The following is a 12,755-nucleotide window of genomic DNA, read 5'->3' on the forward strand; positions in this document are numbered from 1 at the left end:
AAGCTCCAAACTATCAGCATATGTAGGCTGATGATTTGAATGATACATGGTGTGGACTGCATCATGTGGTGTACTCCACACCACCTCAACGGTGTTTTGCCAGACCCTATGGTAGTGGTCAGTGCTGTGTAGAACTGGGCTGAGTTGAGGTGGGCCGGGTCTGGCAGAGCTGTGCTGTGCTGTGCTGTGATGTGTCAGGTCCGGTAGAGCTGTGCTGAGGCGGGCCGGGTCTAGTAGAGCTGTGCTGTGATGGGCCGGGTCTGGTTGTGCTGTGCTGTGCTGTGATGGGCCAGGTCTGGTAGAGCTGTGCTGAGGCGGGCCTGGTCTGGTAGCATGAGAGGGAGGTTTTAGGGGGAATTGAAGAGGGTGGTGTGGAGGGCAGTGTGGCTGGCGATGCTCCAAACTCTGTGTGGGGCCTCTTTTACTGCATATGGCTTGGGCATAGCTCAATGTATCTGCATGCAGTTCCTGGGAGAGAAGTGGTGGAGGGTGGTGTGGGGGGCAAGTGTTGCTGGCTGTTCTCCAGTCTCTGTGAAGGGCCACCGGGTGCAGGTCTAGGAGCGTCTGATTTGTCTCAGGGAGTTGGTGGCTGGTCTGCTGCTCCTTTGAGGTGAGGTGGACAGGCCACTAACAGCAACATCCTTTAACATCCTGTTGAAGGTGGGGAAGGTCTCTTTGTACAGCTGTACAATGCACTGCAGGCCTGTGTTTTTAATATGTGTAACATTAGGGAAAAAGTCAGTCTGCCTTTGAATTTCTGTTCGTTGATGAAAAGTCATAGTAAGGTAAGTAGGCTACAGATGCGTTGATTCAAAAGTTCCTTTTCAGACCTTTTTAATCAGCCCAATTGTATGACTGACCGCCAACATCAAGGCCTTCTTGATAATGTCTCGCTCTCTCTCTCTCTCTCCTCTGACCCTCACATTCACTCTGTTGTTCCACCTCGCCTCATCTCACCTTCTCTCCCCACCCTGTCTCGTGATCTCAGTCTGTCTCTGTCGCTGTGTCCCCCCCCTCTCAGGTCCAGCTTATCCATGACAGCACCACCCCAGCCAGTCCCATCAACCCGGCTACCCTGACCCCGGCCACCGAAGGGGGTGCCCAGACCCCAGGGTCTGCCCAGGTCCAGATGACCTGGACGGAAAAGGCCGATGGTGAGCTGGCCAAGCCGCCTGGCGCCTCCACACCGGAGGGCATCAAAGACATCTTCAACATGAAGCCGTGAGTGTGGTTTGGCAAAACTGGTTTATAGGCCCTGATGAAGACCCGAGTGGTCAAAACGTCAATAGTATACAAAGTCTCTTTTCACCTTAAGAAAAAGCTGGTATACTCCCATGTTGGCACCGAAAGTTCTTGAAGAGTAGCATTCTGATTGGTGTTCTCTTAATAAAGGGATAGTTCACTCCAAAACTATATTTTAGTATTTTGTTCATTAATCCACTGTTAATACAATCCCATGTCAGCAGTCAAGTTTTCAAAAAAGAGCACTTTCAATACAGAGAAAAAACTGATGGTGTTCTCTGTATTAAAAGTGCTCTTTTTTTGAAAACTTGACCGTTTGCATTCTCACCTTTAATCTTGTGTTTCCCTCCCTTGTCATGCTGCAGTGAGTGGGAAAACCTGTAAGTATTTTTGTAGCTCAAACGTTGGTGGAGCTTACATAAAACAGTGGTCTGGGAAGAAAAAAAAAATTGTGGAAAGTCTTGTTTTATATATACAGTTGAAGTCGGAAGTTTACATACACTTAGATTGGAGTCATTAAAACTTGTTTTTCAATCACTCCACAAATGTCTTGTTAACAAGCTATAGTTTTGGCAAGTCGGTTAGGACATCTACTTTGTGCATGACACAAGTAATTTTTCCAACAATTGTTTACAGACAGATTATTTCACTTATAGTTCACTGTATCACAGTTCCAGTGGGTCAGAAGTTTACATACACTAAGTTGACTGTGCCTTGAAACAGCTTGGAAAATTCCAGAAAATGATGTCATGGCTTTAGAAGCTTCTGATAGGCTTATTGACATCATTTGAGTCAATTGGAGGTATACCTGTGGAACTCAGTGCCTCTTTGCTTGACATCATGGGGAAAATCAAAAGAAATCAGCCAAGACCTCAGAAAAAAAATTGTAGGTCTCCACAAGTCTCGTTCATCATTGGGAGAAATTTCCAAACGCCTGAAGGTACCACATTCATCTGTAGAAACAATGGTACGCAAGTATAAACACCATGGGACCACGCAGCCGTCATACCGCTCAGGAACGAGACGTGTTCTGTCTCCTAGAGATGAACGTACTTTGGTGCGAAAAGTGCAAATCAATCACAGAACAACAACAAAGGACCTTGTGAAGATGCTGTAGGTAACAGGTACAAGTGTATCGATATCAAGAGTAAAACAAGTCCTATATCGACATAACCTAAAAGGCCGCTCAGCAAGGAAGAAGCCGCTGCTCCAAAACCGCCATAAAAAAGCCAGACTATGGTTTGCAACTGCACATGGGGACAAAGATCGTACTTTTTGGAGAAATGTCCTCTGGTCTGATGAAACAAAAATAGAACTGTTTGGCCATAATGACCATCGTTATGTTTGGAGGAAAAAGGGGGAGGTTTGCACCTTCCCAACCGGGAAGCACGGGGATGGCAGCATCATGTTGTGGGGGTGCTTTGCTGCAGGAGGGACTGGTGCACTTCACAAAATAGATGGCATCATGAGGCAGGAACATTATGTGGATATATTGAAGAAACACCTCAAGACGTCAGCCAGGAAGTTAAAGCTTGGTTGCAAATGGGTCTTCCAAATGGACAATGACCCCAAGCATACTTCCAAAGTTGTGGCAAAATGGCTTAAGGACAACAAAGTCAAGGTATTGGAGTGGCCATCACAAAGCCCTGACCTCAATCCTATAGAAAATGTGTGGGCAGAACTGAAAAAGTGTGTGCGAGCAAGGAGGCCTACAAACCTGACTCAGTTACACCAGCTCTGTCAGGAGGAATGGGCCAAAATTCACCCAACTTATTGTGGGAAGCTTGTGGAAGGCTACCTGAATCGTTTGACCCAAGTTGAACATTTTAAAGGCAATGCTACCAAATACTAATTGTGTGTATATAAACTTCTGACCCACTGGGAATGTGATGAAAGAAGTAAAAGCTGAAATAAATCGTTCTGTCTGCTATTATTCTGACATTTCACATTCTTAAAATAAAGTGGTGATCCTAACTGACCTAAAACAGGGAATTTTTACTAGGATTAAATGTCAGGAATTGTGAAAAACTGAGTTTAAATGTATTTGGCTAAGGTGTATGTAAACTTCCGACTTCAACTGCACATTTCCTCAAGGATTCTATAGACCAAGTCAGCATAGCAAAGGTTGCATGAGTGAAGGAATTAATGAGTAAAAGAGTGACCATTTGTTTTAGCTGTTTGTGAATTAGTAGCCTGAAAGGATATTAATTTCACAGTTTGTTTCACTGAATGCCTAAACATAATACTGCATTATGAACAAATGATGGTTTGGAGCTCAGTAGCGGCCATCTTGTTTATTCCAACAGAAACCAGTCCAATGTGAGACGCATGCACACAGCACTGAGGCTGAATGGTGTCATCGTGAAGAAATCCTCAGAGGCCAAGCTGGTGCTCCTTAACATGCCCGGGCCGCCCAAAAACCGAGCGGGCGACGAGAACTGTATCCTTCTTTCGCTATCGCTCTCTCTCACTCTCAGGGAACTTCCAAGGGTGGTTGTGTTAGAACAGACAAACATTTATTATTGCAAGCACGGGGCCGGCTCTAGCCTTTTGGGGGCTCTAAGCAAGATTTGGTTAGGGGTCTCCCCACCTTGCGGCAGAAAAATGTAATGGCCCCCCGTCTTGATGACAGAGAGAACATTTTTTCTTTTAAAGTTCATTTCCTGCAATTTCCCAATTTTATAACAAATTGAATGCAATTCTACTCATTTTGCCATGGGGTGGAGAGACATTTTTGCAGTTTTCAAGCTAATTTCCCAAATGTTGCACATTTTGCCATGACTTATGACATGTTTATATGATATCAGTATGATAGTGACTAACAAAATCAATGGGGGGCAACTGGAGTTCAGGGCCCCTGGGCACGTGTCCTGTGTGCCGGTTTGGTATTTGGCCAATTTTAGATAGCTGGCTACCAATCCAAAAATGTACGTGGCTAATTGTAAACGAATTGAGAGACTGACAAAACAAGAGAAAAACTGCTGATGCACAACCACATTATACTTGGTGTAAGTTAGGTTTAGAGTTTAGGTGAGGGTTAGGGTTAGGGTTAGGGTGAATGGTGTCTGAAGTTGGACTTGGCATCCATTTTCACACTGTATGGAGTTATTTGTATTTGTATTTATTATGGACCCCCATTAGCCACTGCCAAGGCAGCATCTACTCTTCCTGGGGTCCAACAAAAATTTATACAGTCATATACGTTATAGTACAATTTGTAAACATTAAAATATATTTTACAACAGATTTCACAACACATTAAGTGTGTGCCCTCCGGCCACTATACTCCAACACACACTCCAGGTGTAGTGTGTATGTTATGTGTGTTTGTATGTGTGTGTTTCAGTGGAGGCTGGTGACTTGAAACATTGACGAGGATGGGAGACCCACAGTATAGGCACGGAATGAACAGAGACAGTTAGACAAAAGAGCTAAGAATAAAGTTAGTCCAAGCAAGGAGTAAAATCATTGACGTGTAATAATGTGATTGTGTTTGTGTGTGTGATTGACGCTACATACAGTAATCAGAGAAAATTGATAGGGGTGCTCACAGTGCTTGGAGAGGAAACATTCAATGTGCCAGTGGATGAGCGGGGCCATGAGACATGTCAGAAGGTAGGTGTAGCTGGTGCATGAAGTCAGGCGCAGGAGAGCAGAATGAGTGAGCAACGTACTTTACTCAAAATAAAGGCACAAGATAAACATACACTTGACCAACAATAAACGGTAATCAATTACGCACGGGTGTAAACAGCACCCGTCGAAAACCAGCCATAACGTACCGAATGAACATAGAAACAATCACGCACAAAAACATGGGGGAAACGGAGGGTTAAATACATGAACATGTAATTGGGGAATGAAACCAGGTGTGTAAACAAAGACAAAACAAATGGAAAATGAAAGGTGACGTCGAACGCCGAACGCCGCCCGAACAAGGAGATGGAACGACTTCGGCGGAAGTCGGAGTCGACAATGGTAGTGGAGTGGTCATCACCTCTTAATCAGGGAACAGGATAGCAGATACTTTCCATTACAGCTGCGCCATCGTGGGTTTGGGCAACGAGTTTCTCTATGAAGTTGACACATTAAAGTAGCATAAACACTAACATAAACACATTTAGCATCTCTTGTCTACCACACTCTTGGCCTTTGGAACATCTACATTTTAAAAAAGTGTAATAAATCCATGTAATATAGCCTACACCTTCACAATAAATCTATTATTTATTTTAGACAGGTCTAAAGAATCATGATATGAAGGAAATGTAGTCTATTTCACAAGAACAGAATAGCATAATCTGAGTTGTCCTTATGTTAGGTCCTGATCTGGCTATGCCATATGGCTGTGGGCTACACTAGTTCATTTAGCAGACAAGATTTGGTTAGAATTCCATGGCATTATTTTATATAATTTTATAGTATGAAGAATCCAATTGAACAAAGCTGAATAACATAGAAAGGATATTTTCTCCAAACGATTTGAGTGAGTGTGCACATGCAGCTATTCTGTGTTGAGGGGTTACCAAAGAAATAGGTACTCCTATATACTTAATTTAGAGGTATTATTGTAACTTTAGGGGTTCTACTAGGTTGGGCTATATGTTAAAATGTTTAATACATTGGAAGGCTGCATGATGCGACTCTAATGATGATTTGATTTGTAGGCTGTACACACTTCAACAGTCTCTCATTCACAATTTGACAAGCACTTGATAATGCCTCATATTTCCCGGCGACATCCCCTTTGTGTGGCTGTAACGCACCCTAAAAAATCCCTGCCTTTTATGGCCAGTGGCCGTGCTCTGAAGCACCTCTTACTCACATGGCTCTCCATCACGTGATCGGGTCTTTCTCAGGCTACAAGTAAAGACAGACACTTTGGGGACGCAACTGCATTCGTCCTTATCCAATTCCGAGGTGCATATTGAAGATATTGAAAGAACTTTCCACCTTTACTTTTCGTCAGCCAACAACATGATTGGGCCAAACGAACAGCAAAATAACTAGCCTATGTCAATCTACTATCCCCCATAGTACAAAAATTGACCTATTCTAATCTGTGTGAGAAGTAAATATTCCAACATAGTATGGGACAGTTGTGGGATGCGATAGATCCCAAATTAATACATCCACTAGCATCCCCCCCAAAATATTTACTTACGCAATGAGGCTGACGCAACCGATTAGAATGTTTAGCTTAAAATGTGATAAACTATTGGGCTATTTCTTCGTAAATGCAGCAGTGCGCACACGGCAGTAGGCTATAAGCGCGAATGTTCCATTAGAGGGAAAACATCATTATCGAAAGTGACCGCAAATGCGATTATGCATGTAAATCTTTTATTATAAAAGTGCATTTTTCAGGAGTTTTTTAAAACCATGTGACCTGATTAGGAAAAACTGGTCCCATTTTTCCTAATCAGGTCACATGGTTTTAAAAAACTCCTGAAAAAAACTCCTGAAAACCCTGTCCAGCTGCAGCCACCTTATACTTGTACATATTCTGTAACGGCTGTCAATGTCGTTCTCCTCCTCAGACGAGGAGGAGCATGGATCGGACCAAGATGCGGAGTAGGAGGTATTCATGATTTTAATGGCAAACCAACAAACACTACAAATAAACAAAACAACAAACGTGACTAACCTCCAACAGTCCTGTGTGGCCAAAACGCTAACACAGGAAACAAACACCCACAAAACACCAGTGAAACCCTGGCTGCCTTAGTATGACTCTCAATCAGAGACAAACGATACACACCTGTCTCTAATTGAGAATCATACCAGGCCGAACACAAAACCCAACATAGAAATAGAAAACATAGACTGCCCACCCAACACTCACGCCCTGACCAATAAAGACATACAAAACAAGAGAAAACAGGTCAGGAACGTGACATATTCATTATATTTAGACTAGATTAAGAGGGGGATTTCATCTACCTCCGGAGACAACATCTGATAGACAATATACGTAACTCACAGGGCTTGCTTTATGCATGTTTGCTTCATGCAGGCCTATGCAATTGTAGGCCTAATAAAACATGAACTCTGTTATCCATATTATGTTCATTCATTAATTCCAGTTAATAATTTTGGATTGGCAGCCTAGCAGCCCAAGTTTGAATATAAACCATATTTGATCACATTTACATTTTCTCCAGATACACAAATGGACTATAAATCCTTAACGTTATCAAAAACCACTCTCTTTAATCTCGCTTTTAATGGCTGATGCGATGGAAGCTATCAAATCATTATTTCTTAATTTCGACATCCCAGAAAAGACGTCCCGTATGTTCAGCAGGTAAAACATCGTAATGTGCAATTACCTCTGCAAATTTCTTGTGGTTGGCCTTAATAGCGGAACTTTCCCTCTTGTGTCCTCTAAAAGCCAATTCTTGCATGCCCAAAAATGCAGTGTTGTCGATAAACCGCTTGAGAACATCCCTGTTTCTTCTCATGACTCAATCACACCTACAGTGTTATTGCGCCAAATGGTATACGGCATCATCTGGATATGTGTGCAACAAAAGTTCAACGCTCACCTACAGCTACCATTTCTGTCAGGCTATGCATACAGTTTGACCCATACGCTCGATAAATCCAACGTATGCACCACACAGATCCCACTGCAACTGCCGCTGCAACGCAATGCTGCAAGGCAAACGCAGCATTCCATTGGACATGAATGTACTTCTGGTGTTCCAATATGCTGTTGGTGTGATCGAGGCGCTACTTTCTCATTGTGTTGCGCAGTTTAAATGCAGAACTTCGTCCACATGATCGATGTGTTTTTTCCCCAGAAGCTTCAATCTGATGCAGGCATTTATATGCTCTGTGCTTTTGTTATGCCTTTTAGCTGAACAATCAATGTTCTTCAGGTCACTGTACCCTATGTAAGGGGGTGAGGCCAACAAGCCTTCTAGGAAAACGGAAGCTAGCTGTCCTCCGGTTACACCATAGTGCTACCCCAGAGAGTGCTGTTGAAGTTACTACAGACCTGATTTGCAAAACAGTGTTTTTTGAATCAATTATTTGGTGACATATTTTTTGGATAATCTTTTTCATTTTTCATTATTTTTATTTTGATGAAATTTCATTGAGGAAGATGGTCCTCCCCTCCCTCCTCAGAGGTATGTTTGTACCTGTGTGTGTGAATCTTCACAGTCCGAGTTGTTCCATAAGGTGTGTTTTTATGTTATTTCAATCTGATTTTACTGCTTGCGTGAGTTACTTGATGTGGAATAGAGTTCCATGTAGCCATGGCTCTATGTAGTATTGTGCGCCTCCTATACTCTGTTCTGGACTTGCGGGCGGTGAAGAGACCTCTGGTAGCATGTCTTGTGGGATATGCATGGGTGTCTGAGCTGTGTTCTAGTAGTTTAAACAGACAGCTTGGTGCATTCAACATGTCAATACTTCTTACAAAAACAAGAAGTGATGAAGTCAATCTCTCCTCTACATTGAGCCATAAGAGATTGACATGCATATTATTAATGTTAGCTTTAAGTTTACATTTAAGGGCCAGCTGTGCTGCCGTGCTTCTGGGCCAGTTGTAATTTTCTGAATTCCCTCTTTGTTGCACCTGACCACACGACTGAGCAGTAGTCCAGGTGTGACAAAACTCGGGGCCCGTAGGACCTGCCTTGTTTATATTGTTGTTAAGAAGGCAGAGTAACGCTTTATTATGGACAGACCTTTCCCCATCATAGCTACTGTTGCATCAATATGTTTTGACCATAACAGTTTACAATCCAGGGTTACTCCAAGCAGAGTAGTCTCATCAACTCAATTTCCACATTATTCATTACAATAATTAGTTGAGATTTATGGTTCAGATAATGATTTGTCCCAAATACAATCCATTTAGATTTAGAAATATTTAGGACTAACTTATTTCTTGCCACCCATTCTGACACTGACTGCAGCTGTTTGTTAAGTATTGCAGTGATTTCACTCGATGTAGTAGCTGGCGTGTATAGTGTTGAGTCATCCAGATACATAGACACACAGGCTTTACTCAGAGCCAGTGTCAGGTCATTACATTAGAAAAGATTGAAAAAAGTAAGGGGCCTAGACAGCTGCCCTGGGAAATGCCTGATTCTACTTGGATAATGTTGTTGAGGCTACCATTAAATAACACTGTGTTCTGTTAGACAGGGAACTCTCAATCCACAGTAAATGTTTTCAAATGTATAAAATGTTTTAAACAGAAATACCTTATTTAGAGTATTCAGGCCATTTGCTATGAAACTCGAAATTGAGCTCAGGTGCATCCTGTTTCCATTGATCATCCTTGAGATGTTTCTACAACTTGATTAGGGTCCACTTGTGATATATTGATTGGACATGATTTGGAAAGGCTGTCTATATAAGGTCCCACAGTTGACAGTGCATGTCATAGAAAAAACCAAGCCATGAGGTCGAAGGAATTGTCTGTAGAGCTCTGAGCCAGGATTGTGTTGAGGCACAGATCTGAGGAAGGGTGCCAAAAAATGTCTGCAGCATTGAAGGTCCCCAAGAACACAGTGGCCTCCATCATTCTTAAATGGAAGTATTTTGGAACCACCAAGGCTCATCCTAGAGCTGGCCGCCCGGCCAAACTGTGCTATCGGGGGAGAAGGACCAAGAACCTGATGGTCACCCTAACAGAGCTTCAGAGTTCTTCTGTGGAGATGGGAGAAACTTCCAGAAGAACAACCATCTCTGCAGCACTCCACCAATCAGGCCTTTATGGTAGAGTGGTCCGACAGAAGCCACTCCTCAGTAAAAAGCACATGACAGCCCTCTTGGAGTTTGCCAAAATGCTCATAAAGGACTCAGACCATGAGAAACAAGATTCTCTGGTCTGATGAAACCAATATTGGCCTCTTTGGCCTGAATGCCAAGCGTCACGTCTGGAGGAAACCCGGCACCATCCCTACGGTGAAGCATGGTGGTGGCAGCATCATGCTGTGGGGATGTTTTTCAGCGACAGGGACTGGGAGACTAGTCAGGATTGAGGCAAAGATGAACGGAGCAAAGTACAGAAAGATCCTTGAAGAAAATCTGCTCCAAAGTACTTGGGACCTCAGACTGGGGAGAAGGTTCACCCTCCAACAGGACAGCAACCCTAAGCATACAGCCAAGGCAACGCAGGATGTTTGAACCCAATCAAACATCTTTGGAGAGACCTGAAAATAGCTTTGCAGCGATGCTCAAAATGCAACCAGACAGAGCTTAAGAGGATCTGTAAATAAAGAATGGAACTCCTCAAATACAGGTGTGCCAAGCTTGTAGAGTCACACCAAGAAGATTCTAGGCTGCAATTGCTGCCAAAGGTGCTTCAGCAAAGTACTGAGGAAAGGGTCTGAATACTTATGTAAATGTGATATTTCAGTTTTTTTTTATATACATTTGCAAGCATTTCAAAAAACTGCTTTTGCTTTGTCATTATGGGGTATTTTGTGTAGAATTATGAGATTTAAAAAAAATCTCTTTTAGAAAAAGGCTGTAACGTAACTAAATGTGAAAAAAGTCAAGGGGTCTGAATACTTTCTGAATGCATTGTATACTTTTTTTGTCAGCAGAATACTATGATGGATAATGTCAAAAGCCTCACTGAAGTCTAACAAAACAGCTCTCACAATATTTATTATCAACTTCTTTCAGTCGTTTATGTAATTGCGATGCATGTTGAATGCCCTCCCCTATAAAATAGCATTGTTTCTGGTCAAACATAATTTTTTACTAAGGGTTGGTAACAGGCTGATTGGTCAGCTATTTGAGCCAGTAAAGGGTGCTTTACTATTCTTGGGTAACGGAATGACTTCTTGCTTCCCAGGCTTAGATTGAAGAGATGGCAAGTAGGAGCAATATCCGGCCTCCCGAGTAGCACAGTGGTCTAAGGCACTACATAGAAGTTGCTAGCTGTGCCACTAGAAATCCTGGTTAGATTCCAGGCACTGTTACAGCCGGCCGCGACCGGGAGACTCATGGGACGACGTACAATTGGCCCAGCGTCGTACGGGTTAGGGGAGGGTTTGGCCGGCAGGGATGTCCTTGTCTCATCACGCTCTAGCGACTCCTGTGGCGGGACAGGCGCATGCATGCTGACACGGCGCCAGGTGTATTGTGTTTCATCCGACACATTTGGTGTGGCTGGCTTCTGGGTTAAGTGGGCATTGTGGTTGGGTCGTGTTTCGGAGGACACATGGCTCTTGACCAGTCTAGAGTGCCCCTATAATCCCATCCTCCCGAGTTTTAGGTCCAGTGGCCTGGGACGTAGATGTGGAGATCCGCCAGGCTTCAGTAGAGGGAGCCGGCGCTCCTGAACTGTCCTCCTGAGCGCATCTATGTTCCCACAAGGATAAGGGATCAGCTGCTGACCTGGGCACACACAGCTGTCGTCACTGGACATCCAGGTATTTCTCGCACTATCCACTCCATCACTGAGAAGTACTGGTGGCCCACCTTGGCGCAGGATGTAACTCGTTATGTCAACTCCTGTTCCGTATGTGCCCAAACCAAGTCCCCCTGGAATGCACCAGCGGGAAAGCTCTTGCCGCTTCCCGTGCCTCAGCGACCCTGGTCTCATCTATCCATCGACTTTGTAACTGATCTCCGCTCTGACGGTTTCACCATCGTTCTGGTAGTAGTGGATAGATTTTCTAAGTCATGACGTTTAATCCCTCTTCCTGGTCTCCCCACTGCTCTCCAGGTCGCTGAGGCACTCTTACAGTAGGTCTTCCGGCATTATGGCCTTCCGGAGGACATCGTTTCCAACCGTGGCCCCCAATTCACATCACGAGTATGGAGGGCCTTTATGGAGAAGCTCTGGGTCACGGTCAGCCTCACTTCCGGGTTACCATGGAGAGGATGAACCAGGAGCTGGGGAGGTTCCTGAGGAGTCACTCTCAGGACCAGCAGGGTGCGTGGGAACGATTCTTTCCATGGGCAGAGTACGCCCAGAACTCGCTGCGTCTCTCTTCCACTGGGTTGACCCCCTTCCAGTGTGTTCTGGGTTTTCAGCCGGCCCTGGCCTCCAGACTAAAGCTCCTGCAATTCATCAGTGGTTCCGCACGCGCAGAAGTGTGGAGTGATGCGCATGTTAGACTCCAGCGTGCCGTCCATCGTCAAAAGGAACAGGCAGACCGCCACCACAGTGAGACCCCTGTGTTCCACCCTGGGGATCGCATCTGGCTCTCTACCAGGAACCTCCCACTCCACCTGCCCTGCAAGAAACTGAGCCCCCGGTTTGTGGGGCCGTTCAAGGTTCTCCGTAGGGTCAATGAGGTGACGTATAGGATACAGTTGCCTAGTCACTATCGTATCTCATCCTCATTTCATGTCTCCCTTCTCTCAGGCCGGTGGTTCCTGGTCCCCTAGCTGATGTTGTCCCCCACGACACCCGACCACCTCCCCTGGACGTCGAGGGGAGTCCGGCGTATGCTGTCAGATCCGTACTGGACTCACTGCGTCGTGGGGGTCAACTCCAGTATCTGGTGGACTGGGAGGGGTATGGCCTAGAG

General features: G+C 44.4%; 1 protein-coding gene across 1 annotated transcript in view; it reads left to right on the top strand.

Moving 5' to 3' along the window:
* Positions 1-12,755, top strand: part of LOC111960734 (solute carrier family 12 member 5-like) — a 313,247-nt gene that overhangs the window by 288,895 nt on the left and 11,597 nt on the right. Inside the window, exons 24-26 of the mRNA XM_070439127.1 lie at positions 1,022-1,221; positions 1,608-1,622; positions 3,549-3,682. Of these exons, the coding sequence (XP_070295228.1) occupies positions 1,022-1,221; positions 1,608-1,622; positions 3,549-3,682 (349 nt within the window). The remainder of the gene's footprint in view (positions 1-1,021; positions 1,222-1,607; positions 1,623-3,548; positions 3,683-12,755) is intronic.

Source organism: Salvelinus sp. IW2-2015, linkage group LG1 (assembly GCF_002910315.2).
Source record: "Salvelinus sp. IW2-2015 linkage group LG1, ASM291031v2, whole genome shotgun sequence".
Classification (NCBI taxonomy): domain Eukaryota; kingdom Metazoa; phylum Chordata; class Actinopteri; order Salmoniformes; family Salmonidae; genus Salvelinus; species Salvelinus sp. IW2-2015.